General features: G+C 48.2%; 1 protein-coding gene across 2 annotated transcripts in view; it reads right to left on the minus strand.

The window, feature by feature from the left end:
- The window catches only part of HMCN2 (hemicentin 2), a 150928-nt gene extending 128735 nt beyond the window's left edge, over positions 1-22193 (minus strand). Inside the window, exons 1-2 of one of the 2 annotated variants that reach the window (XM_067742953.1) lie at positions 21887-22191; positions 971-1041 (exon numbers count right to left, since the gene is read on the minus strand). In XM_067742953.1, coding sequence (XP_067599054.1) covers positions 971-1041; positions 21887-22136 — 321 coding nt within the window. In that variant the 5' untranslated portion in view covers positions 22137-22191. Of the gene's footprint in view, positions 1-970; positions 1042-21886 lie in introns of both variants that reach the window. The other variant, XM_067742952.1, reaches the window with a different exon arrangement.
- Positions 22194-27905: the final 5712 nt, after the last annotated feature.

Below are 27905 nucleotides of genomic sequence, written 5' to 3' on the forward strand. Positions count from 1 at the left end.
ATTCACTCATTCACTCACCCATGCCCGAGCGACACGGTCCCTCCCACAGAGTCTGGATGGGAGGCAGACTTGACAGTAACAAGCACAGCACAAGCATTTAGTTAGCATTGTGAGGAGTGCTACCAGTGCGATAGGAGGGATGGGAGCCACCAGGACATCGAACAGATACGCCAAAGAAGCCACATGTTAGCCAAGGCTTGGAGGATACAGGGGTAGAGGGGTCGCCAGGAGAAGGAGAGGTGAGGGGTGGGCAGAGGAAAACATTCAAAGCCGCCTCCTCAGATCCTCTCTGTGACCCGCCCTGGAACCGATTCCACATAAACACACAGCCCTCCCCTCCCCGCCCACCGGCCAGGAGCTCTCTGCCCCCCAGGTTCGCACACCCAGCACTGGAAGCAGGGTGTGCACACGGTAACTTCAGGAAACGCTTCTCTCTTTGGTTCACTCATCCCTTCCGTGTGCCGGGCCCTGTTCTGGGCCCTGGGGGACTTGGCGGTGAGCTAGACCGATCCGTGGGATCCCTGCCTGCAGGAAGCTGGGTGGGGGAGACGTATGCTGAACCAGGGTGTTCAGTGTGGCCCAAAAGCCGAGGAGGCCATGGGACATCTGACCCAGTCTCGGGCCAGGTTTTGGGGGGTCTGAATTGACCCCTCTTGAATCCTCCCTCAGCTGCCACATACCCCCTCCTTGCAAGCCTGAATCCATGCAGTAAATAATAACTACCTTCTACATGCCAGGCTCAGGGACTCCTGTAGGTACTTGGTTCACTGAATAAAGGAAGGAACCCCCCAAAGTACAAAATCTGCAGGACCCCCAAGCTGGGGGGGAGCCCCAGGCAGAGCTGGGAGGCAGGTCATAGCGGTTGCAGGAAGCACCACCTTGGCCCCCAGGTGGGGCAAAGACCTTGGCCTCTGGCAGGGACGGGGCAGAAGGACACAGAGGGCCAGCAGCCAGGGGCGGGGCGGCCTACCTGCACGTAGAGTTCTCTCAGCTCCCTCTGAAACACCGCTGGGTCGGCCGTGAGGGTCACCGGGCCAATATCTGCAGGGAAGAGAGAGAGGACCAGGTGAGTTTGGACCCCCGGAAGCATAGCCCCTGTGGGCTAGGGCACCAACTGCATGATGTGTCACCATCAGAGGGGAGAGGAGCTGAGGCCTGGACCTCAGAGACCTCCACAAATGGGGAAGTGGTAGGGGAGCAGCTCCCAGGGCTGCCAGGGTCAGATCTGGAAAGGAGGTCAGGCCACTTGGCCCTCTGCCCACTCCAAACTGGACCCAGAGTTCCAGGGGAGCAGAGAGATGGAGCAGGGGGCAAACCTCCAGTCTTGCCCCCAGACCCACAGTTCCTGATCTTTTGTGACTACGACTCCCCTAGAAACCTCCCCTCTACCAGCCCACCAAGCCCCGCATCAGCGGGAAGGGAATTCTGGGAAGACAAAGAAACAGAGAATTGAGCAAATAAAGTTTTGGACCACAGAGCAACTGGCCAACAGCAGACTGACCCACAGAAGCTAAACCTTCCAGAAACTGCATCCATATATTAGCTCACTTGAAAAGAGCAGGATTAATTACAAGGGCTGTGATCCCAAATGTTGGCAAGGATACGGAGTAACTGAAACTTTCACGCACTGCCGGTGGGAATGCAAAAATGGTTCAGCCGCTTTGGAAAACAAACGGAAGTTTCTACAAAGTTAAACGTGCACCTGCCACAGGATCCAGTCTTTCCACTCCTCGGTATTTACCCAAGACAAATGAAAACATACGTCCACACCAAGACTTGTACTCCCATGTTCATAGCAGCTGTTTTCACAATAGCCCAGAACTGGAAACAAGCCAGCTGTCCATAACTGGTGAATGAATAAACAAACTGAGGTACATTCGTATAATCAAATACCACTCAGCCAGAAAACGGAACGAGCTACCAATACAGGCAACCAGATGGATGAATCTCGCAGACATCATCCTGCACGAAAGAAGCCATACACAGAAGGGTGCCTACTATACGGTTCCATTTACAGAACGCTCTGGAACTGGCAGAATTAATCAAAGGTGAAAAAACTCAGAACGGAGGTTGTCTGTGGGATAGGGAGATCCAAGGAACTGTCTGGGAAGGCAGAAACGCTCTATATTGTGATGGGAATGTGGGTTCCGCAGGTGTATCCGTTTGTCAAAAGTGTAAAGCAAAGATTTGCCCATTTCAACGTATGTTAATTTTACCTCACAGAAAAAGAAACGTAAAAAATGATCATCGTTGAGTGGGGGAGTGGAGGGTGGGAGGAGATACAGATGAAACAAGAATGGCAGATTTTTTTGAATATTTGGTGATGCTGGGCGAGGGGGATATAAGAATTCATTATACTATTCTGCTTACTTTGTATATGCTTGAAATTTTCCCTAATAAATAGTTTTTTATTCAAGAGTGTCATTGAAAGCCACAGCTAACATACGACAAGGCTACCAGTGCACTGAGAACACGGCCAGAATTCCAACTCGCCATGTGAACATGTGCACGGTGCGGGTTTTGCAAGATGATGTGGACATCGGATTTCTTCAGGAAATATTTCATTTGAGTCCTTGGTGAACTCTAGTAATGGACTATTTTTAGCTCAAAAATTCTATATTCCAGTCACCCTAAGAAAAATTCCCATACTTGGCAACTCATCAACAGACCTAGTCCTTCTTAGAAAAGGAAGCACACGGAATTATCCGGCATTCATCCACCATTACCAAGGGAGGGTCTGGACACCAGCTCCTCTGCTGTATACTTTCAGAATCACCACCTGGAGGACCCTGCCTCTCTGCTCTGTATTTATTCCCACATCCAACGGCCCCTTCCGCACCTGCTCTGGCCTTTACCAAGCCTTCTCCACTGGCTTCCTCCTGAACTCTGCAGTGACTAATTCAGCCAAACCCTCACCTTTGACGTCAGGCAGAGCTGACTGGAATCCTGGCTCCACCCTCCACCAGTCGTGCGGCTTCTCAGAGCTTTCTTCACCGTCCCAAGCCTCAGTTTCCCCATCTGTCAAATGATGCATTTCTCCTAGCTGAGAACCATCATTGTGAGAATCCATTAACGCAGGGAAGGAAACACCTCGCTTGGGTTAGAGCAAAGGCTCAGCAAGCAGGAGTTGGCCCTGCTGATCTGAACGTACAATGCTTTTTTTTTTTTCCTTTTCTTTTTTTAAATTTTATTGAAGTATAGTTGATTTACAATGTTGTATTAATTTCTGCTTTACAGCAAAGTGATTCAGTTATACATATATATATTCTTTTCCATTATGGTTTATCACAGGATATTGAATAGAGTTCCTTGGGCTATACAGTAGGTCCTTCTTGTTTATCCATCCTATACATACTAGTTTGCACCTGCTAATCCCAAACTCCCAGTCCTTCCCTCTCTCATCCCCCCTCCCCTTTGGCAACCACAAGTCTGTTCTCTATGTCTGTGAGTCTGTTTCTGTTTCGTAGATAGGTTCATTTGTGTCATATTTTAGATTCCACATATAAGTGGTATTACATGGTATTTGTCTTTCTCTTTCTGACTTACTTCACTTAGTATGATAATCTCTAGGTCCATCCATGTTACTACACATGGTATTATTTCATTCTATTTTATGGCTGAATAGTATTCCATTGTATATATAAATATATATCACATCTTCTTTATCCATTCGTCTGTTGATGGACATTTAGGTTGTTTCCATATCTTGGCTATTATGAATAGTGCTGCTATGAACATACGGGTGCGTGTATCTTTTTGAATTATAGTTTTGTCCCGGTATATGCCCAGGAGTGGGATTGCTGGATCATATGGTAGTTCTATTTTTAGTTTTTTGAGGAACCTCCATACTGTTTTCCATAGTGGCTGCACCAATTTACATTCCCACTAACAGTGTAGGAGGGTTCCCTTTTCTTCACACCCCCTCCAGCATTTGTTATTTGTAGACTTTAATGATGGCCATTCTGGCCGGTTGAACACACAATTGCTGGGCAATCTCACACAAGGCAGACAGGCAAAGACAGTCTTTTGCTCCAATGAGGTCCTCAAATTCTAGTTTGACTGAGGAGAGTAATAATTTTACTCAATGTTGGTTATTTCTTTATTACATAATAATATACGTTCATTAAAAAATATATAACATTAATGATTCTGACATTTCCTAAGCACTTACTATGTACCAGCCTATGTGCTGAGATGCTTCCTGTGTATTAGCTCACTGAATCCTCCCTCCCACCTGTTAAGTCCAACTCTTACCCACATATTACAGAGGAGAAATGAAAGCCCAGAGAGGCTAGGTAACTTGCCCAAAGACACACAGTCAGTAAGCAGCAGAGCTAGAATATTAGCTTAGGTCTGCACAACTCCAGAATCTGAGCTCTTCTTTTTCTTTTTTTAATTAATTAATTTTGGCTGCATTGGGTCTTTGTTGCTGCGCGTGGGCTTTCTCTAGTTGCAAAAAGCGGGCTTCTCATTGTTGTGGCTTCTCTTGTTGTGGAGCACGGGCTCTAGGCACACAGGCCTCAGTAATGTGGCACGCAGGCTCAGTAGTTGTGGTGCACGGGCTTAGTTGTTCCGCGGCATGGGGGATCTTCCTGGACCAGGGCTTGAACCTGCGTCCCCTGCACTGGCGGGTGGATTCTTAACCACTGAGCCACCAGGGAAGTCCCAGAATCTGAGCTCTTGACAACTGCTCTCTGTGAACTGTACATAGAAATTCCTCACATGCAGAAAAAGAAGGGAATTCTACCAACCAGAAATACTCTTATTTTTATATATAACTTTCAAAACTTTCATGCATATTTGTAAATCTTATATAAGTGCACACTATTTGAAGCAGAATTTCTATTTAAATATAAATAACATACTATTTTAAATTTGACTCTTTTCACTGAACAACACATTGTAAGCGTCCTTCCAGAAGGTCAAATACTCAGTTCAAAATAATTTTTAATGGCTACAAAGTATTTCCTTTGTATAAATGTCCAATAGTGGTCTTGACCATAGTGTTTTGTTTCCAATTTTTATAATGAACAATGTTATTCAGAACATCTTTATATCCGCTACATTCAAGCACTAGTTCCATTGTTTCCTTGGGATACACGCCCATAAGCAGAATTGCTGGGCCAAAGGTAAGGGCATTTGTAAAGACTTTGGATGCAAATTCAGTAACCTCATAACTGTCTTCATCCCCAGACGTTCCTGCCTCTGACCCATCTACCTGTCGTTGCCAGAGAAGCCGCCCTCGGGGCCAGTTTTGCCCACATCACCCCTGCTCAAAAATCGACAGCAACTTCTCCTTGCCTGGAAACTGAGAGAAGCCTCTGCGGTACCCAGTTCTGAATCTGGATGGCCCTGCCCTCTCCCATCACCATCTATCACAGGTGTCAGACTACCCAACCGTTCCCAAGGCTGGACCAGCGCTAGGCTGACCACATTCTCTCCCATTCACAGCAACATGAGAAAAATTAAGTTGGTAAAGTGGGTTATCATAAATTAAATGTGCTCCAATTGGAAGGACCACCCTTTATGCTTCAGTGCATCTGCTTCCTGCTTGGGGAGCTGATGATCGCTCAGAACAGTAACAGCCAGAGGGAGTTGATTCTCTTCATGGTTCTACGGGCTTTCTCTAGTTGTGAAGAGCGGGCTTCACAAGTTAAAATGTTATGTGTATGGTGTTACAATTTTTGTGTACGGTGTTAAAATGTCAGTCACCTATGTCAGCTCCCTCTGGGCTTTTTGCAACCCCCCCTTTCTTTTCTTTTAGCTTTTTAAAAAAATGACTCTATTGGGTTGAGAAACCCAAAATGAGCAGCCCTGTGGTGGAAGGCGGGGAGAATGCCAGACGTAGCATCTAAGGTCTGACCTTCCATTGTCAAAGCCGTTCTGACATATTCTGTGCTTTGAGAGGGAGGAAGGTTCTTCTGGGAAATTGCCCAATTCCAACTCCCGCACACCTCTCAGCAATGCTCCTCAACAGTTACCGCCTCACGCAACCTCCTGGGATCCCAAGCACTGGGCCAGCACATGCTGAGGACTAGGGATTGTATGCAAACACAGGATGCAGGAAATTCCAGAAGCCCTGGAGAAGCCCCTGGGCTGGAGGTCCCTGGAAAGGACTTTAAGAACTCTGTCTTAGTTTCCTATTACTGCTGTGACAGATTACTACAGACTCAGTGTCATTTTTTTTTTAAATAAATTTATTTATTTTTGGCTGTGTTGGGTCTTTGTTGCTGCACGCAGGCTTTCTCTAGCTGCGGCAAGCGGGGGCTACTCTTCGTTGCAGTGCGCAGGCTTCTCATTGCAGTGGCTTCTCTTGTTGTGGAGCACGGGCTCTAGGCGCACGGGCTTCAGTAGTTGTGGCATGAGGGCTCAGTAGTTGTGGCTCGCAGGCTCTAGAGCACAGGCTCAGTAGTTGTGGCGCACGGGCTTATTTGCTTCGCGGCATGTGGGATCTTCCCGGACCAGGGCTTGACCCCGTGTCCCCTGCATTGGCAGGCGGATTCTTAACCACTGCGCCACCAGGGAAGTCCCCAGACTCAGTGTCTTAAAACAACACACATTCATTTCTGGAGGTCAGAAGCCCTAAAATAAAGGTCTCGGCAGGGCTGTGTTCCTTCCAGAGGCTCGAGCGGAGAATCCATTTCTTTGTCTTTTCCAGCTTTTGGAAGCTTCCTTCATTCCTCTATCATGGTCCTTTTCCTCCATCTTCAAAGCCAGTAATGTAGCATCTTTAAATATCTCCCTCTCCCTCTGCCTCTGTCATCACATCTCCTTCTCTAATTCTGACCCTCCTGCCTCCCTCTTAAAAGGACACTTGTGATCACAATGGGCCCAAGTAGACAATCCAGGATCATCTCTCCATCTCAAAATTCCTAACTTAATCACTTCTGCGAAGTCCTTTTTGCCATGTCAAGGATGAGATTTACAGGTTCTCTGGACATCTGCAGGGGCGGGGGGGGCATTTTCCTGCCTATCATAGCCTCCACAATCCTGTCTCCTTCAAGAATGGGCTTAGATCCCTATGTTCATAGCAGCACTATTCACAATAGCCAAGACATGGAAACAACCTAAATGTCCATCGACAGAAGAATGGATAAAGATGTGGTGCATATATACAATGGAATACTACTCAGCCATAAAAAAGAATGAAATAATGCCATTTGCAGTAACATGGATGGACCTAGAGATTATCATACTAAGTGAAGTAAGTCAGAAAGAGAAATACCATGTGCTATACTTATATCTGAAATCTAAAATACAACACAAATGAACTTATCCGTGAAACGGAAACAGATGCACAGACATAGAGAACAGACTTGTGGTTGCAGGGGGCAGGGGGAGGGAAGGATTGGGAGTTTGGGAGTAGCAGATGCCAACTATTATATACAGAATGGATAAAACACAAGGCCCTACACACACACACACACACACACACACACGAATCACTTGCTGTATCAAAGAAATTAACACAACATCATAAATCAACCATACTTCAATAAAATAAATTTTTAAAAAAAGAATGGGCATCTTTTCATGTGCCTCTTAGCCACCTGTATGCCTTCTTTGGAGAAATGTCTATTTACGTCTTCTGCCCATTTTGTGATCGGTTTGTTTGTTTTGATATTAAGCTGCATGAGTTGTTTATAAATTTTGGAGACTAATCCCTTGTCAGTCACATCATTTGAAAATATTTTCTCCCATTCTGTGGGTTGTCTTTTTGTTTTGTTTATGGTTTCCTTTGCTGTGCAAAAGCTTTTGAGTTTAATTAAGTCCCATGTGTTCATTTTTGTTTTTATTTCCATTACTCTGGGAGATGGATCAAAAAAGATATTGCTGCATTTATTATATCAGAGAGTATTCTGCCTATGTTTTCCTCTAAGAGTTTTATACTGTCCAGTCTCACATTTAGGTCTTTAATCCATTTTGAGTTTTTTGTGTGTGTATGGTGTTAAAGAATGTTCTAATTTCATTTTTTTTTACATGTAGCTGTCCAGTTTTCCCAGCACCATTTATTGAAGAGGCTGTCTTTCCTCCATCGTATAGTCTTGCCTCCTTTGTCGTAGGTTAATTGACCGGGATGGACCTAGACATTGTCATACTAAGTGAGGTAAGTCAGACAGAGAAAGAGAAATATCGTATGATCTCGCTTATACACGGAATCCAAAAAAAAAATGATACAAATGAGCTTATTTACAAAACAGAAACAGACTCACAGACTTAGAGAGCAAACTTATGGTTTCCAGGGGGGAAGGGTGGAAGGAGGGATAGTTAGGGAGATTGGGATTGATATGTACACGCTGTGATATTTTAAATGCATAACCAACAAGGACCTATTTCATAGCACAGTAAACTCTGCTCAATATTCTGTAACAACCTAATTGGGAAAAGAATTTGAAAAAGAATAGATACATGTATATGTATAACTGAATCACTTTGTTGTACACCTGAAACTAACACAACATTGATAATCAACTGTACTCCAATATACAATAAAAAGTAAAAAAAAAAAAAAAAGGAATGCGCTTGGGGAAAAAAATGATTTGACTACAAACCTATATGCCAAACATAACAATGTTGAGAATGAAGAGATCCGAAGAGCCCCACCTTTAAAAAGATGGGGAAACTGAGGCCAGAGAGGGGAAGAGAGTCCTTCAAGGTCAGATGGGAAGATCTGGCAGTAGAGTTGATCGGCTACATCACACCAACAGTGACCCCTTCTCTTGTTCATCGTCACAGAACTCCTGCCCACCTCAGCGCCTGGCACATGGTAAGTGCTTAATAAATACTGTTCAAATGAGTAAATGAATAACATTTATTTACTCATAACAAATACTGTTTGAGTATACTGCTTGAGCAGCTCCAAGTCAGGACCCTTTATCTTTTTTTTTTTAATTTTTATTTATTTACTTTTGGCTGCATGGGGTCTTTTGTTGCTGCACACAGGCTTTCTGTAGTTGTGGTGAGCGGGGCTGCTCTTCGTTGCGGTGCAAGGGCCTCTCATTGCGGTGGCTTCTCTTGTTGCGGAGCATGGGCTCTAGGTGCGTGGACTTCACTAGTTGTGGCACACAGGCTTAGCTGCTCCGCAGCATGTGGGATCTTCCCGGACCGGGGCTCGGACCTGTGTCCCCTGCATTGGCAGGAGGATTCTTAACCACTGCGCCACCAGGTAAGTCCAGGACCCTTTATCTTTATATCCTGTGCCCAGCACAATGCCAGGCTTACAATCAACACCCAGCAAATATTCCTGAATGCCAAGCCTGCCTGATCCCCAGGCGCTCCCACCACAGCACGCTACTGCCCATCACTCAGAGAAACAGATCCAAAATGAGGCAGAAAACCAAATGTGGTTATTTGGGGCATGCAGAGGGGTTGGCCGTATTAAGGGAGACCTGGCCAGATGGACAAAAGTGTTTGTGATTCCTCTTGAGTTACAGGGCAGGGCATTTTAAAAACTCTGCCCCAAGCTCTGAACAAAGAAGGCTCTCAGGGGAGAGCACACTTACGTACACAGACGCACTGATGTGCAAAAACTAGTCTGATTTCTTCCTTTTACTGAACAGATAATCCCCAAACCAGCTCTGGGTGCTGGTTGCTACTGACCAGTCCCATCATTCCAGGGCTGGACCAGCTTTCAAGATGCCCAGACGGGGCTGGGAGCACGGAGGTCTTCTCTCCATCTGTCTTCCTTGCTGCCCGACTGTCCACCTGCCCACCCATCCATCTACAGCTCCAGGCAGTGAGACAGAGATAGATGCCTTCTTGTCGTTAATTAATGCTGGTCCACGGCTTCATTTGTCATTCCTGGGACCTACCGCACCATCATCACTCATCATGCCAAAGCTCCCCAGGACAGGGTGTTTTCAGCAGGGTAACCATTTCAAGACCTGTCTTCCGGCAGGACATAGTGAGGTACCAGGACAGGGCAGGACACCTGACATGTCCCCATGTGAGTTTGCCCACTGAGAGGGGTTCCTTGAGCCGCTGTCCATCTCCCTCCTTCACCCAGTCCAGGAAGGACTGGATCTGGATAAAAAGCCCTTCTTAGCATGATGTTGATGTGGATGATGATGGTGATGATGCTGCTGATGCTGATGGTGATGGTGATGGTGATGGTGATGCTGATGCTGCTGCTGATGGTGATGGTGATGATGATGCTGATGCTGATGCTGATGCTGATGCTGCTGCTGCTGCTGATGGTGATGGTGATGGTGATGATGATGCTGATGTTGATGGTGATGCTGATGCTGATGATGGTGATGATGCTGCTGAGGCTGATGATGGTGATGATGGTGATGATGCTGATGATGCTGATGATGGTGATGATGATGCTGATGATGCTGATGCTGATGGTGATGGTGATGCTGATGTTGATGGTGATGGTGATGCTGATGCTGATGATGGTGATGATGCTGCTTATGTTGATGGTGATGCTGATGCTGATGATGGTGATGATGCTGCTGAGGCTGATGATGGTGATGACGGTGATGATGCTGCTGATGCTGATGATGGTGATGATGATGCTGATGATGCTGATGGTGATGGTGATGGTGATGCTGATGTTGATGGTGATGCTGATGCTGATGATGGTGATGATGCTGCTGATGTTGATGGTGATGCTGATGCTGATGATGGTGATGTGGTGGTGATGATGATGATGCTGATGCTGCTGATGCTGATGATGCTGATGCTGATGATGATGCTGATGCTGATGATGGTGATGATGATGATGATGCTGATGGTGATGATGATGATGATGGTGGTGGAGGTAGACGTGGGTGATGATGCTAACAGCAGCTTCAATGCATCGAGTACTTACTATTCTACAGTGTTTAGCTCAGTCCTATTAACAGCCCCCTGTTAGAATTGAGGATTCCAAGACCTTGCTGAAGGTCATATACAGCTAGCAAGTGGTAGTCAATAACTGTACTAGTTTCCTGTGGTCACCGTAATAAAATATCACAAACCCGGTGGCTTTAAACAATGGAAATACATTCTCTCAGAGTCCTGGAGGCTAGAAGTCCAAAATCAAGGTGTCAGCAGCCCATGCTTTCTCTGAAGGCTCTTGGGGAGAATCTGCTCCATGCCTCCTTCCTCTTCACTTCTCGTGATACTAGCAATCCTTGACTTGTAAGTACACCATCACCCCAATCCTTCTTCCTGTGCCTCTTCTCTCCTTATAAGGACACCAGTCCCATTGGATTAAGGGCTCACTCCACTTCAGTATGACCTCATCTTAACTAATTACATCTTCAATTACCCTATTTCCAAAAAAGGTCACATTCTGAAGCTCTAGGAAGGACAGGAATTCTGTGACGACACTGTTCAATCTAGAATAATGTCCAAGTCCACATATTTGGCTCCAAAGCCTGTTCTATTTGCCACTGGCTATACTGCCTCCAAAAATGAGGGTGATGATGATGATGACAGCTACCACTGTTTTAATTTTTCTTTCTTTTTTTTTTTTTGGCGGTACGCGGGCTTCTCACTGTTGTGGCCTCTCCCGTTGCGGAGCACAGGCTCCGGACGCGCAGGCTCAGCGGCCGTGGCTCACGGGCCCAGCCGCTCCGCGGCATGTGGGATCTTCCCGGACCGGGGCACGAACCTGCGCCCCCTGCATCGGCAGGCGGACTCTCAACCACGGCGCCACCAGGGAAGCCCCGTTTTAATATTTATTAAGCACCAGATTCTGTTCTATGCACTTGACATACATTCACTGAGAAAAACGTTACAGAAACCTATGAAGTCTCCTATTTACCATCTCCATTTTATAGGTGAGAATTTGAGGGCTAGCGAGGTAGAGCAAACTGCCCAAGGTCTTACAATGAGGAAGCATCAGAGACAGGATTCAAACCTGGGTCCGTCTGACCCCAGATCCAAGCTCTCAACCATGCAGGAAGCTGCAGACATATGGCCCTTGTTCCCCAGCCCCTCGTTCCTGTTCCTGGAGGGGGCGGGAGGTTCGTGACTGAAGGTGGGCACCTGCCTAACAGCTGGGCAGATGCGGCGTGGGTTCCCTCTGAGCAGGGCTTGCCAGGTGCAGGGATGATTAAACCCATGACCTTGTCTCCACTTGTGCTGCCCTTGAGCATATGAGCCCCAGAAGCCTGGCCCAGAACCACCTCTCCATAGGGAAATATTTTCCACTTGATAAGACGAGGGGGTGGAGCCTCTAGGACGTATGAGGGTCACGCACAGGAAGAACCACCCGGCCCTTCACGTGGGTGATCCTCCAGTCCGTCACCCAGTCTGTGTGTCCCAGTGGTGATGGTCACAGCCAGGCGCCAGAGAGCCAGTCTCAGAAAGACCTCACGTCCAGGACTCTTCCCCGAGCCTGCCTTTCCCACCTCCTTGAAAGCAGGGCTTGAACCCTGGGGCCACTCTGGGTGTGCACATACCCCCTCCTCCCGCTGCAGGGGCCCCAAGCAGGGTCTCACCATCTGCCACCATTGTGGGCAAATTGTGTCCCCTCTCCGGGACTCAGTCCTCCCGTTTCTTTTCTTTTCTTTTTTTTTTTAATAAACATTTTTTTAATAGCAGAACATACTTTATTATTTTTTTTAATTTATTTGTTTATTTTTATTTTGGGCTGCTTTGGGTCTTTGTTGCAGCGCGGGCTTTATCTCTCAAGCTGCAGCGAGCGGGGGCTACTCTTCATTGCGGTGCGCGGGCTTCTCACTTCGGTGGCTTCTCTTGCTGCAGAGCACGGGCTCAGTAGTTATGGCTCGCAGGCTCTAGAGAACAGGCTCAGTAGTTGTGGAGCATGGGTTTAGTTGCTCCGCAACATGTGGGATCTTCCCGGACCAGGGCTCGAACCCGTGTCCCCTGCATTGGCAGGCAGATTCTTAACCACTGCGCCACTAGGAAAGTCCCTAAAACCACCTCTTCCCTGGGGAAAGTTGACGGCACACCTGGCGACCCAGAGAAGATGCTCAAACTCACTCTCTATCAGACATATGCAAATTAAAACAGGTTACCATTTCTTACCTATCAAATTAGCAAAAAAGGAAAGAGTGACGTCCCCATATGCCAGCAAGTGTTTGGGAAAAAAGCAGCCTCACACTCTCTTGGTAGGAGGGTTAGATGGTATAGCATTTCTGGAGGACGGTTTGCTGATACCAATTAAAATTTTTAAAATGTTCATATGCTTTAACAATGAACCGGTTGCAATTCTGAGAATCTATCCTATAGCTATGTTGTGGTTTTTTAATATTTATTTATTTTGGCTGCACCGGGTCTTGGTTGGGGCATGCGGGATCTTAAGTTGCGGCATGCGAACTCTTAGTTGCGGCATGTGTGCAGGATCTAATTCCTCGACCAGGGATCGAGCCCGGGCCCCCTGCATTGGGAGCACAGAGTCTTACCCACTGGGAACACCAGGGAAGTCCCATTCCTATCGATACGTTTTTGCAAATGTGTGTGTATATTGTAAGGAAACTGAAAGCAAACTATTTTTCATAATGTGGGAGTGGCTGGATAAATCGAGGTAAGATAAATTAAGATCCCTCCTGTAACACCTTCTGTAGTCATTAAAACAATGCAGGGGATCGATATTTCCTAACATAAAAAGAGATCCATGATATAGCATGTGGCGGAGAAAAAACAAGTTGCAAAACAGTTTGCATAGTATAATGCCATCTTTTATATAATAAAAAAACTAAGTGTATATATGTATACAAGTGAATGATACGCACACACGGTCTGGAAGCACACAAAATGATTAAAAGTGTTTGCATCTCTTGAGAGTCGTGTTATTAGAACATTTAACAAGCATGTATTAAATTTATAATTTTTTGAGGAAACTTAATAATTTCAGTTATTCACTGAAAGAGCTAAGCCCTGGTGCCAAATTTGACAAAGAGCACAAAGGAAGAATATCATTTACTGATCATACATATTGAAATAAATGGAAAACTCCTAAAGGAGACACTGGCAAACAGAATCCAGCTGTATATTAAAGAATAATCCGGGGCTTCCCTGGTGGCACAGTGGTTGAGAGTCCGCCTGCCGATGCAGGGGACGCGGGTTTGTGCCCCGGTCCGGGAAGATCCCACATGCCGCGGAGCGGCTGGGCCTGTGAGCCATGGCCGATGAGCCTGCGCTTCCGGAGCCTGTGCTCTGCAACGGGAGAGGCCACAACAGTGAGAGGCCCGCGTACCGCAAAAAAAAAAAAAAAAAAAGAATAATCCACAATGACTGAGTAGGGCTTATGCAAGGAATGTGGAAATGGTTTAACATGAAGGAATCACATCCAGAGGTCAACAGGAGAAAGATCTTACAAATATCTCAACAAAGCCAGAAAGTCACTGGCTAAAATTCAGCACCATTCCCATTTGGGATTTTTGTTTTGGGGGTGTTTTTTTCTACCTTTAGAAAATTAAGAATGAAAGTATCTTCCTTCACCTGATGAAGAAAACCTCAAACCAATAACCAGTATCATACAATGATATACAATCAGAAGCAAGACAAGACCGACTTCAGCTGCCACCATTACTTAACACTGTGCTAAATACCACAAAACATTCCAAACAAGCAAAAAATTTGATTGGAAAAGAGGAGACAATATTACAATTTGGACAGGCTGTGATTGTCAACCTAGAAAACTCAAGACATTACCCCCCAAAAAATTAGAACTAGTTTCTTTACAAAGTCTTCAGGAAGAAAGTTGGAAACAAAATAAATATATGAAAATAAATTACTTTCCAACATACTAGAAATACTCATTTGCAAAAAAGGTAATGAAAAAAATTCCTGGTCAAAATAGTCATACAAAACCCAAAATATTTAGAAATGATCTTAAAAAGAAATGGGTAGAACCTATAAGGAAAAAAAAACCTATAAGTTTTTTACAAAAGGAAATAAATATGTAAAAAAAAAAAAGGAAGTGGTCTCCTAGAGGAAAACAATGAAATTTTTTAAAATGATAATTCTTCCCCAGATCAAGATTTAACACAATTCTGAGCAAATTCACAGTAGGAATTTCTTTTTTGGAAGTTGACTACGTTTTCTACTTTTCATCTGAAAAGAAAACATGCTCAAGAATATTTTGAAAATGAAGAAGAATAAAAAGAACATGAAGAAGCTGCAGGGCTAAGTAACTCTGGAAATGAGTTGCGTCTATAAGACTAAAGGCAAAAGAACTGTACTCTAGTGAACAAAGTTGTTTTCCACGGGGTGCAAGTTAGCAATGCTAAAACCACTATAAATGTGGACTAGAACTGAAAATTAAGTAAATGACGAGTGAGTGGGGAAGGGTGAGGGCCAGGTTAGTCACTGTCAGAGTGGGAGGTTATAGATAAGCAAGAATAGGAGGCTGGAAGGATCAATGAGAGTTGGAGACATCAGAATGAACTCATGTTCAGCTTAATACAGATACAGACAGTTAAACAGAGAAATATTTATAGATATGGGTATACACAAAGGTTACATATACAACATGTATCTCCTTGCTCTGTCAGCTAAAGATGCAGAAGCGGTGACACCCCAGTAGCAACAAGCACACCTAGCACTCAGATGCTGGTGTCTAATACCATTTTTCAATCAACGGGACCAGGGCTCCTTGGAGAAATTACTAATTCTAGGACTGGGAAGGAAATACATAAGATGAGTCTGAACTATCCTGTAGTGCCAGAAAGTAAGAAAGTGCTTTAAAAAAATTCACAGTAGGGGTATGTCAAAGGCACACAGACTGTGTGTGCCCAAGAGCTCCCAATGACTGAAGTTGGAAGATTTTGAGCAACAAAATAAGGTAGTATTGGATTATAACCCAAGGTATAAAACTATGAGTCCATGCTGATATATATATAAATGATTGAATAAACAAATAAATGGAAAAGAATCAACTCTCTCATGCAGAAGATTTCCAAACAATTTATGTAAATACCCCACGTTCAAGGAGGTGGATCACAACTCCCTACTTCTTAAGTGTGGGCTGCGTGTAAGTGACTTTCTTCCAAAGAGGACAGTACAGAAAAGGAGAAAGAAAAGAGGACGCTTACAGTGAAGACACCTGACAACCTCAGTCAGGTGATCAAGGTCAGCGTCAGCAGTGATAAGTCATAATGAGGGCATGTACCCTGGACATGATATGATGAGAATGGCATTGTTCCTCTGTGGTCTTCCTCCCATTACCCAGTCTAACCGGAGAAAAGCAACCGGCAAATCATGACTGAGGGACAAAACATCTGGGCAATACTCGTCAGAACTGTCAAGGTCATCAAAAACAAAGTCTGAAAAACCATCACAACCAAAAGAAGCCTTAAGGGACATGACAACTAAATGGGATCCTGAATGGGCTCCTGGAACAAATGTTAAGGGAAAATTGAGGAAGTCTGAATAAAGAATGGACTTTAGGACTTCCCTGGTGGCGCAGTGGTTAAGAATCCACCTGCCAGGCTTCCGTGGTGGCGCAGTGGTTGGGAGTCCGCCTGCCGGTGCGGGGGGGCGCGGGTTCGTGCCCCGGTCCGGGGGGATCCCACGTGCCACGGAGCGGCTGGGCCCGTGAGCCATGGCCGCTGGGCCTGCGCGTCCGGAGCCTGTGCTCCGCGGCGGGAGAGGCCGCAGCGGTGAGAGGCCCGCGTACCGGGAAAAAAAAAAAAGAATCCACCTGCCAATGCAGGGGACACGGGTTCAAGCCCTTGTCTGGGAAGATCCCACATGCCGCGGAGCAGCTGAGCCCATCTACCACAACTACTGAGCCTGCACTCTAGAGCCCGTGAGCCACAACTACTGAAGCCTGCGCGCCTAGAGCCCGTGCTCTGCAACAAGAGCAGCCACCGCAATGAGAAGCTCGCGCACCACCACGAAGAGTAGACCCAGCTCGCCACAACTAGAGACAATGCCCACGCGCAGCAGCGAAGACCCAATGCAGCCAAAAAAAAAAAAAACAAAAAAACAGTAATGGACTTTAGTTAATAATAACCCATGGGGACTTCCCTGGCGGTCCAGTGGTTAAGACTTCACCTTCCGATGCCGGGGGTGCGGGTTCGACCCCTGGTCGGGATCCCTAAGATCCCACATGCCTCGAGGCCAAAAAACCAAAACATAAAACAGAAGCAATATTGTAACAAATTCAATAAAGACTTTAAAATTGGTCCATATCAAAAAAAAAATCTTAAAAAAAACCCTCAACATATCAGTACCGGTTTGTTAATTGTGATAAATGTACCATTGTAATATAAGATGTTAATAAAAGGGAAAACTGGGTGTTGGGTATACGGGAACTTCTTTGCAATAATTCTGTAAATTTAAAACTGTTTTAGGGCTTCCTTGGTGGCACAGTAGTTGAGAATCCGCCTGCCAATGCAGGGGACACGGGTTCGAGCCCTGGTCTGAGAAGATCCCACATGCCACGGAGCAACTAAGCCCGTGCGCCACAACTACTGAGCCTGCGCTCTGGAGCCCGCGAGCCACAGCTACTGAAGCCCACGTGCCACAACTACTGAAGCCTGTGTGCCTAGAGCCCGTGCTCCACAACAAGAGCAGCCCCTGCTCGCTGCAACTAGAGAAAGCCTGCACACAGCAGTGAAGACCCAACGCAGCCAAAGATAAATATATTATAAAAAAAAAACCTGTTCTCATTAAAAGTTTATTAAAATTTTAAAGCTGTCAGCCAATGAAAAGATAAAGAAGATACAGCTTATATACACAATGGAATACTATTCAGCCACGAGAAAGAAGGAAATCCTGCTGCTTGGGACAACTTGGATGGACCTTGAGGGCATTATGCTAAGTGAAATGAGTCAGACAGAGAAAGACAAATACTGTATGATCTCATTTATATGTGGAATCTAAAAAAAAAAAAAAGTGAAACTCAGAGAAACAGAGAGTAGAGTGGTGGTTTCCAGGAATAAGGGAGTGGGAGACATGGGGAGGTGTTAGTCACAGGGTACAAACTTACAGTTATCAGATGACTAAGTTCTGGGAATCGAATGTACAGCATAGTAATTATCACTAATAATACTGTATTATGTACTTGAATATTGCCAAGAAAGTAGATCCTAAATGTTCTCACCACAAAAAAAAGAAATGGTAATTATGTGACATGATGGAGGTGTTAGCTAACTGCTATGGTGGGAATCATTTTGCAATATATAAAGGTGTCAGATCAATACATTGGACATCTTAAACTAACCCAATATTATGTGTCAATTATATTTCAATAAGGCTGGGGGTAAATTATTTTTTTAAGAATAGGAGGAAGGATTTACCCTATTCTAAAGCCAAATAATTAATGTTAATTAATTAATGTTCATTAATGTTAATTGTTAATTAATAATTAACAATGTGCTGCTGGAACAAGAACTGTCATACAATGGGACAGAATGGAAAGCCCAGGTAAGTTAATAGATATAAAGTAATTTTGGATAAAGGCAGGATCTAAATGAATGAAAAAGAAAGGATTATTTGATAAAATGTAACTGTACCATCAATTATCCTGTTCTGGAAGAATTACATCAAATTGTTTTTAATACCAGTGCCAATTGTTTTTTAATTCCGGGTTAAAAAATTAAATATGAAGAGAAAAAAAAGAAAACGGATGAAAAAACCTAGAACATGTACCTAACTGATTTTTGTGATAGAAAAAAATCTGAGAATGAAAGTGAAGAAATTACAAAGGGAAAAAGGCAATAGATTTTGCTACATAAACATTTAAAACTTCAGAACATCACGAATCACAAATATTAAAAGACAAACGACTAGGAAATGCTAACCACGTAACAAAAAACAACTAATATCATCAATATAAAGTCCCCACACTGACTGATAAGAAAACCACTAAAAACCCCGAATGGAAAAATGAGTAAAGGAACTGACAATTTACAAAAGAAGAAATTCACACATAGAAACATCTAGTAAACACTTGAGAACTTACTGAACCTCACTAGCAATGAAAATAAGAAGATATCATTTTCCATCTTTTGAATGAGGAAAAAAAATGTTATCCTAATCCCTAGGGTTGGGGGCAGCTGCTCTGAAACAGTCCCCTCAAATGCCTCTGACAGAAGTTTAAACTCCCAAAACACTGGAAAACAATTTGAAGGTCTGCCTACCCACTCAGTGTGTTTGTAATGACCTAGGAATTCCACTTCCAAAATCTTAATCCAATGAAAAAACCAATCAAAGATGCAGACAAAGATTTACACACCAGAGTGCTTTTTGCAACATTTTAATAGAGAAAAACCGAAAACAACCTAAATTTCAGCCAAAATAAAACGATTAGCAAAAGTCTAACTTTGCAGTTTGGGAACATCCCACTTTTTTTTCATTTAAAAACTTTTAAAAATATTTCCAAAGCACAGGTTCTGGTTTATCTCCAAGCATGTGCAGTCCAGAACCACTGAAACTTGCCCTGCAAAGCTTGGTCTTTGGGGTTGAAGGTAGGGGGTTCCTTTAAGAAGTCCCTCCCAGGATGCAGCCCTGGGGGGGCCTGAACTGTCAGCTAAAACCCCTGACTCTCAGCTCCTCTTCCACCAAAGGGAATTCCATTGGTTGATTCAAAAGACATAGCCTAACCTAAACCACAAATCCAATCCCTGCTCAGAAGCCCTCAGTGGCTGCTCGCAGCCCATAGAAGGAAATCTAAGTGCTCCGTCCTCAGTTCCACAGTCACGGCCGGGACCAATCTCGCCTCTCCCCGCGTTCCCATTTCACCCCTCCTACGCCCTGGCTCCACACTCACACACACCTGCCCCTATATGTCAGCCACCACCCAGCAAGTCCCATGTGCTCAGGGAGACCTCTGTCCCACTGCATCCCTGGCACCTAGCATTGACAAAATGGTCCAAAGCTGCTAAGTTTCCCTTCATCTTCTTCAAGTCCTGCTCCAGTGATGCTTCCTCAGAGAGCCTTTGGTGGGTCCTTTCCCTTGCGAGCCGATAGTCAGGAGCCGTCAGGAGTGACACCTTCCACTCTCTGCCTGGCTTGTCGCCAGCAGACTGCCGGCTCCTTGGTGTGAACCCTGCCCCCTTCACACTGGAAGCCTCACAAGATCGGGCACACAGCAGAGGCTCAATAAACGCTGAGGTCCCCCTCCACTGGACCTGGGGGGTCTGTAGGGAGTATGGTTTGGGGAGCAGGGGCGGGGAGAAGGATGGGATTTTTTTGTTTCATAGACGATGGAGTGAAGGCTGGAGAGTCGTGCACGCGCTCGGCGCCCAGAGAGGAGAGGTTGGGGATGGCACGAGGGCTTCATGAAGACGATGGCCAGAGAGGGGGCAGTGAGGACACTATGGGTCCCGGGACACTATGTCTGGTTCCAACAGGCTGCTCTCCTGCCCTACAACTGCAGCCAAGCATTTTAGAGACAAATATGGGTTATGAATCAGAAATTACATCAGCCTGGCAGGTGGCCTTGCGTAAGTCCCATCCATGTCCTGAGCCTCAGTTTCTCCAATTGTAAGAGAAGCGTTGGATTAAATGATCCCAAGCTCTCTCAATGCAATACCTTTGGAAGCCCAAGAACGACCCAGAAAGGGAGTGAGAAAGTTAGGGGGGTAGAGGGTGAACTGCATCAGAGCTGAAACCCCCAGGACACACCTCACACCCCACGTCTTCACAAGTCCACCAGCATTGCTGCCCCCTGACCCCCAGATGGGAGCTGTCCTTCTGATGTTCCCAGGAAAGTTTTTCTAGACCCCTGACTTCTGTGCTTGGAGCTGCAGAGCCCTACAGAGCCCAGAACTCCTGGAAGCAGAGGGACTCCACACTCAGCCTAAGGGCTGCATGGGATTATGTACACCGACTGCGGCCCATTTTTCAAATATCTGTAATGATGCTGTGATTAATAAAGAAAAATTCTTCTAAAAGGGCTTACTAGCTCATACAGCCTTGGGCCATTGTATATTTTTTCAGCACAAGAACACTTTGCAGAGCAATTCTGCAAGGAATCTGCCATTTTTATTTTATTTTTTGGCTTTATAAAGCTATCCTACTAGATAGAGAGGTGACTAATAGAGAGAAACGTGATAAAACAGAGTAAAATTAATCACAGGATCTGGGTGGTGGGCAGACAGGTGTTTATGTATTTCCCACCCACCCCCATTTTGCTGTAAGTCTGAAGTTTTTCATTAAAAATGTTGGAGAAAAAGCAGTCCTGCCACTCAGAAAGCTGGAAGGCCAAGCACGCTCCGCAGCTGTTTTCCCTGAAACTCCCCGCAGTGGAGTCTCCCAGGGATCTTTTCAAGGACATGCCCCTAACACCTAGCTGAAAGATAGGGGGCTGCGGGCCGGGAGGTGCTGTCTGCAGGGTAGAAGGTGTTAGGTGGGGGGACCTGGCAGTGAGGATACTGCGGGTAGAACCGACGCGGCTGCTGTTTTTCTCGCGAGAACAGGTGAGGGGCAAGACGCGAAGCTCTCCCGCCTGGGTGGCTCTTCCGGCCCCCGAAGCCCACGACGGGAGCGAATTTGAAGAATGAACAAAGGCAAATCCGCAAACCTTGCGGAGGCTCATGCGCGCCAGGCCCTGGACACGAAGGACCCATTTCAACATCTCAGCAAGTTTGGGAGGCAGTTCTCGCCCCGTTTCCTAAAGGGGGAAGGTGCGGCTCCGGAAGGTGAGGTCACTTGCTGAAGTCGCAGAGCCAGGAGGTGGCTGTGGGGCATTTGAACGCAGTGCCCCCGCCTCTCCGTCACTGGCCTGACGACGCAAGCTGGGAGACGCGGGAGAAGGGGAGAGCAGGTTCCCAGGGAAAGGACCCGGCGGCTGCAAGGCCTGCCCCAGGTGCCGGCCTCGGGCAGAGTGAAGGCGTCGAGAAGGCGCCCCCACCGGGCCGCGGTGCAGCCTGCAGGCGTGCAGTGCGCCCGGGGCGCCATGCGGGCGGGTGAGCGCACCGCGCCAGGGCACCGGGCCAGGGGCGCGGCGGACGCCGGGGGCTCGGGGGGTCGCTACCTGGATCACGGAAGGGCACCAGCGCGTAGTTGCCGATGACCTGGCTGCCACGGCTCAGGCTGTGCTCCAGAATGCGCGAGGCGCCGTGCATCACCTGCATCAGGTCGTCCCACATGGAGCCGGTAACGTCTAAGACGATGGCCAGGGTGGCATCCCCCGTGGTAGGGGGCAGCGCCGTCCCGGGCTCGCCGGCCACCGCCGCTGCTGCCGAGACCGCCAGCAGCAGCCGCAGGAGCGGCGCCCGGGGCATCTTTGCTGAGCGCGGCCGAGGGGCTGCGGCTGCCGCGGTGGAGGCTCGCGGGGCCTTGAGAGCGCGACCGCCCTGGTGCACCCAGCGGCCACCCGACGCACGGCTGCAGCGCGGCGCCTCGCTCCGTCGGACCGCGGCCGGTGCGCGCGGGACGTGGGTTTGCGGCGTGGTCCCCCTGCCGGGAGACCGAGGCGGTCTTAGAGCCCACCCCGTTCAGGGTCACGGGCCCCGCCTCCTCCGCTCCCCTCACTGTGACTCAAACTTTCCCGGCCCCGCTGCTCGCCAGTCCAGACCCGAGGTTAGGGGAGGACGCGGGGCAGACGGCAGAAGGGAGCTGGGCCCTCGGCCAAAGCCGCAAGGGATGGGGACGCACGGGGAGGCCCTGGACACCTGCGCCTCCCGCCGACCGCGCGCCTCGCTGCGGGGGCTGGAGAGGGAGGGGGAAAGACGCTGCCCCTGCCCTGGAGGGCTGCCCACGGGCCCTGGCTTTTGTGGCTCCCTCCACCCAGCCCCCTAAAAACCGACCCCCCAATACACACACACACACACACACACACAGACACACACACAGAGTAACTCCCTTTCTTTCCTCAGGAGTCTGTGCTTCCCGGTTATTGTCTATTACTGTTATTATAATCAAGCAATGGAAGTTGAGCAGCTACTATGGGCTAAGCGCTTTCACATAGTTATTATTTCCTCGAGTGCTCGCTGCAACCCTAGAGGGAGGCACTAACGCTAAACCCATTTTACAGATGAGCAGACTGAAGCTGTCATTAGCCCAAAGTCACTCAGCTCTCAAGTAGTAGAGAGTCGATTAGAAGCCAGCTCTAGAAAGTTTCCGAAGCCCCTGGGCTCTGCTGCCTCTTCGAAGTGTTATCAGACATTGTCTAAGGTCATCTGATGACTCCAGAGGATGGGGGATGCCCCTCTGCCCACCTGCCTCGCTAGGTCCCCTGGATCCCATGTGAGGGTTCTGGGACACATGTGAGGTGCTAGTGGTGCTGCCTGGGTGCCTATAGCCGTCCCCTCCCAGACATTGCTCCCTCCCACCACCTGGAGAGGGTCGGGCACCCCACCACTTCTCAGCCCAGCCTGTGCTCTCATAGCTTATTTCTGCGTCTCTCTCCCTACCAGCCTAGGAGCCCCTTGAGGGCAGGGCTGCATCTTGTTTCCCCCAGTCAGCCTCCAGTTCCCCAGCCCAGTCCCTGGCACGTGGTGGGGACTCACTCAATATTGACTGAATAAATAAAGAAGAGACAGCTTTTGCGGGCCTGCCTGGTTTTGAGAAACACGGGAGGGAGCCCAGCTTGGTCCTCTCACTTTTCAGTCCCTCCCCCGAGAAGATCATCCTCCCCGGACAGGGACAGGCAGCCCCACGGACATGGCTGAAAGTTCTGGGTCTGTATGGGGGGCGGGGGCGGGTGGATTTCTCCAGCCCCTCCCTTCCAGAGCCCTCACCAGGAGGAAGCGCCCCCCACCCACCCACCTCCTGCCCGTAACTTCTCCTTCCCCCTCCATCTCAGCTCAGACCCCGCCTCTGAGGTCACTTTGGCACCTTGCCCTGTGACCCCACAGCCCCTTGTCTGATCACCAGTGTCTTCTCTGCCCCTCCCACCCTGACTCTGAGCTCTGGGGCAGCAGAGACCCAGTACCTGCACATGGTAGGCGCCCGATGAAGGTTTGCCACCTAAATGGGTCAGCGGGTATCAGAGAGGCCCAATGTCTGGGCGCCGGCCATGGGGAAGAAGTGACACACATCCTCAGGGACCCAGTTCTAGACCAGGGCAAGGACCTTTGATAAGAAGGATTAGGGTCCAGGGAAAATGGTCTCCGGGGAGCTGCCTGTCTCATGGGATATGGTAGGAACCAAGTGCCTAGACCCAGGTGACAGTAGAACTCACGGTGCAGCTTGTGGGAGTTTGAGTCACCTGCACTTCTGAACACTGGCTCTTTAAATCTTCCTGTGCTAAGGCTGTGGCTGGCCCCAGAATCTGGGCAGGGCTGGGCCAGCTGTTGGAGACAGAAAAGAGGCCCCAGCTGTGAGAAGGCAAAGGCGAACAGGAGCCAGGAGCCAGGCAGGGCTGACAGACGGTGACATTTCAGGCAGCGTGCAGGGGACCTCTGAGGACAAATGAGTCGTTCGGTCATTCACTCTGCATACATACATTGGCTGGGCCTAAGCTGGGTGTCCAGCACTCTGCTAGGCCCTGCTGGGGGAGGGGGGACATACAGATGTGTAAGACATGCTTCCTACCCAGGGGAGAAGAGACATGTAAACAAATAATTCTAAGTCAATGAGCTAAGTGCTAATAGAGGAATTACCAAGAGCTCTGGGAGCTCAGAGGAAGGAGTGGCCGAGCCCAGGAGCCAGAAGAGGCCACAGTGAGCCTGAGAAGCCTTCAAGAACAAGAGGGGAAGGGCATTCGAGGAGAGGGAACAGGATGTGCAAAGGCAGGAGGACACGAGAGACCCACTGCTAGCCCGGGACTGGAGGCTGACGGCAGACAAGAGGACAGAGGCCAGATCTTGAGGGGCCCCGCGGGTCTTACAGAGGGCCTGGGGTTTCTGCAGAGGCCCTGCGGAGCTACTGAAGACCGTCCCTCAGGAAGCAACCTGTCCCAATTTGCATTTCAGAAAAGGTCGAAGTTCAGAGGGTCCAACCTGTAGATGCCACGAAGCCATAAACCTTCTTCCTGAGGAGCTGAGGGCAGAACTGGTCCCAGGGAAAGCAAGATGCTTCTCCTCAGGCTGATCACAAGAACAAGCTGGACCATGGATTTGTGTCCCCAAATAGCCTTGTGACCTTGAGCGAGGTCCTCGCCCTCTTTGTCTTGGTTCCTCATTTGTAGAATCTGGGAGATGGAGGGGGGCTGACAAGATGGCCTCCAGTGGTTCTTGCAACTCCCCCACTCTAGAACCATCTCCGGGGTCCCTTGGAGACACAAGAAGGATGCAAGGGAACGTCTGAGCTCATGGTAGCAAAGCCTCCCCCAGTTGCCGTGGAAGGGAGCCTTGGGCAGGCACCTGTCGTCCAGGACGGCCTAGCTGAGCCTTTCCCGGCGCTCAGTGCTCCCAAGAACGTAAACATGGCCACCCAAGTGACAAGGCCCACAGTGCCGAGCCTGAGCACAGGAGGCCCAGGAGGCCAGAGAAAACACAACCGAACCTCATCGACCAACTTCCATCCCACCACCTCGCCTTTACAGACCTCCTGGGAGCCCACATTTTTGAACTCGAGATCATCCACATTTTCCGCCTGTTTCCAGAAGGAGTAGTCTCAGTGGAGTTGTTTCCTAGCATACCACGTGTTTGCTATGGAGAGCACCGTGGGTCTGGCCCATCAGCTTAAAGGAGGCATGCATTGTTACGGCTTCCCCCACCCGTCACCTGCTCTCAGCCTTGGCTTGGAAATCCAGGCCTGTCTACTGTGTCTACACTGGGATCCAAGACCAGCTGGGCGTCTGGATCAGAACCCAGGGCTCTAGATACTTGGCTGGTCCCAGAAAAGTGGCCCCTCCCAACCAACGGGCCTTTCACTTCCTCACGTCCCACTCCCTAAAGGCGTCCTATTCTCGGTCACATCAGAGCCTCTGTGATTCTAACACCCACCTCTCACCTCATCCCGCCCTAGCCCTCTCCCTGAAGGAAACTGCTTTATTCCTCTGAAAGAGTAAGAAGACTAATGATAGATAGCGGCTGCCAGATGCTTATCGAGCGCCAAACACTCTGCCAAACACCCCCTTAGATCTCTGCTGAGGTCAGTATTTACCCTTCGTGGGACAGGTGGGGAAACTGAGGCTCAGAGAGGTGAAGTCCTGTGTCCAGGCTGGACTTGGCATCCACGCCTGCCTTTCTACAGGACCCATGATCAGCTGCCTCAGAAACATGGGGGGATGATTTGTACAGGATTCCCAGCAAGCAGCAGTTCTAGAGCTAACGTGGACCTGGATGGGCAGCTCCTTGGGCTGGACTTGGACTCAAGTTTCAGACCCTCAGCACCTTTGAAATGCCGTAAAGTCGTATCCTACCATGTCTCACCAAAGTGCCTGGGGAAAATGAAAGGAGAGAGAGAAGCAATGGTGTAGCTAAGTCTGCCCGTCCTTCTGTGGTCACACGCCCAGGGCCTGAGAAGTAGGAACAGCCTCAAAGCCTTGTTTCTCTCTTCTGGAAGGAATTGAAGAATTAAATGAGGGCCCCGGGGGACAGGACTAGCGACGAGTCGAAGGAGCTGACAAATAAGTTGGGAAGATGGAGCTACTGAGGATAAGGAGGGGGGACTCGGCATAACTGTGTGCAGGCACTTGAGTGACTGACTGCTGAAGCCATCCCTCCGCGGGACCACCCTCCATGTACCATAAGGAATGGTTTGAGATGGTCCCAAGAGATATTGGAGTAGCTCCAGAGTCACAGGAGCTGTTACTCATCCCCATGCCTTCAAGAACGAACAATGAGGGCTTCCCTGGTGGCGCAGTGGTCGAGAGTCCGCCTACCGATGCAGGGGACATAGGTTCGTGTCCCGGTCCGGGAAGATCCCACATGCCACGGAGCGGCTGGGCCCGTGAGCCATGGCCACTGAGCCTGCGCGTCCGGAGCCTGTGCTCTGCAATGGGAGAGGCCACAGCAGTGAGAGGCCCGCGTACCGCAAAAAAAAAAAAAAAAAGAACGAACAATGACAAGAGCTAAGGCAGAGCCAAGAGCTCAAAGACTCGCTCTCCACCACCCAGACCTGGCCTGTCATCCCCGGGATGGAGCTCACGTATCGCCAAGCCCCTGATTCTGTCGTCGGGGGAGAAGGAGCCCGCCTCGCTGGCCTCATTGGCAGGGGTCGTTGCTCACTGTGCTGTATGCTAAGCCTTGTTGTCACTTATGGCCATGATGTCACCTTTGTCATTGTCGTCAGTGGCTGGGAAGAATACCCAGACTGAGTTGAGGTTTACTGTATGTCCCTTTTATTCTTTTGTTCCCTCTCTCTCCCTCTCTCTCTCCCTCCCTCTCTCTCTCCCTCCCTCCCTCCCTCCCTCCCTCTCTCTCTCTCTCTCTCTCTCTCTCTCTCTCTCTCTCTCTCTCTCTCTCTCCTATAATTAAAAATTCCACTGAACCGCTTTGTGTATTTTGGCAGACACTGTTGGCTTCTTACCCTAAAGTTTTCCCCACTTCTCCCTAGAAAGCCTGGCTTTCCCCCCTGACTTTCGGGTTCAGGTGTCTACTATCCTTCCACATGATTTGAAGAAGAATTTCCCCTCTCCAAGGGAAATTCTGATGGGCTAGGTCACCCGTGTGGTCCCAGTCCCTTGGCCAGTGGTTGAGCTGGGAATGGGCATTTGAGGCTGTCCTGGCCAATGGGACATGAAGGAACCCTGCTAGTGTGTCTCCGGAAGAGACGCAAAAGAACAAAGTCAGAGGTCTTACACTGCCTGATTTGAAGGCTTATTCTAAAGCAGCAGTAATTAAGACAGAGTAATATAGGCAAAAAGAAAGATGAATCAGCCAATAGAACAGAAAAGAGTCCTGAAATAGATCTGCACATCCCTGGGCAATTGAGTTTTGACAGAGGTGCCAATGGGAAAGGGAAGTCTTTTTGAGCTAATGGTGTTGGATATCTGTATGGAAAAAAATGAACCTGGATCCCAACCGCACACCATACACTAAAATTAAGTTGAGATGACTCATAGGCTACAGTGTAAAAGCTAAGCTATAAAGCTTCTACAAAAAGAGGCACAAGGAAGAAAGAGCCCCTCTTCTTCCACTCAGTGATGTCGTGTCTGCATA

This window comes from Pseudorca crassidens, chromosome 7 (genome assembly GCF_039906515.1).
Source record: "Pseudorca crassidens isolate mPseCra1 chromosome 7, mPseCra1.hap1, whole genome shotgun sequence".
In the NCBI taxonomy this organism is placed as follows: domain Eukaryota; kingdom Metazoa; phylum Chordata; class Mammalia; order Artiodactyla; family Delphinidae; genus Pseudorca; species Pseudorca crassidens.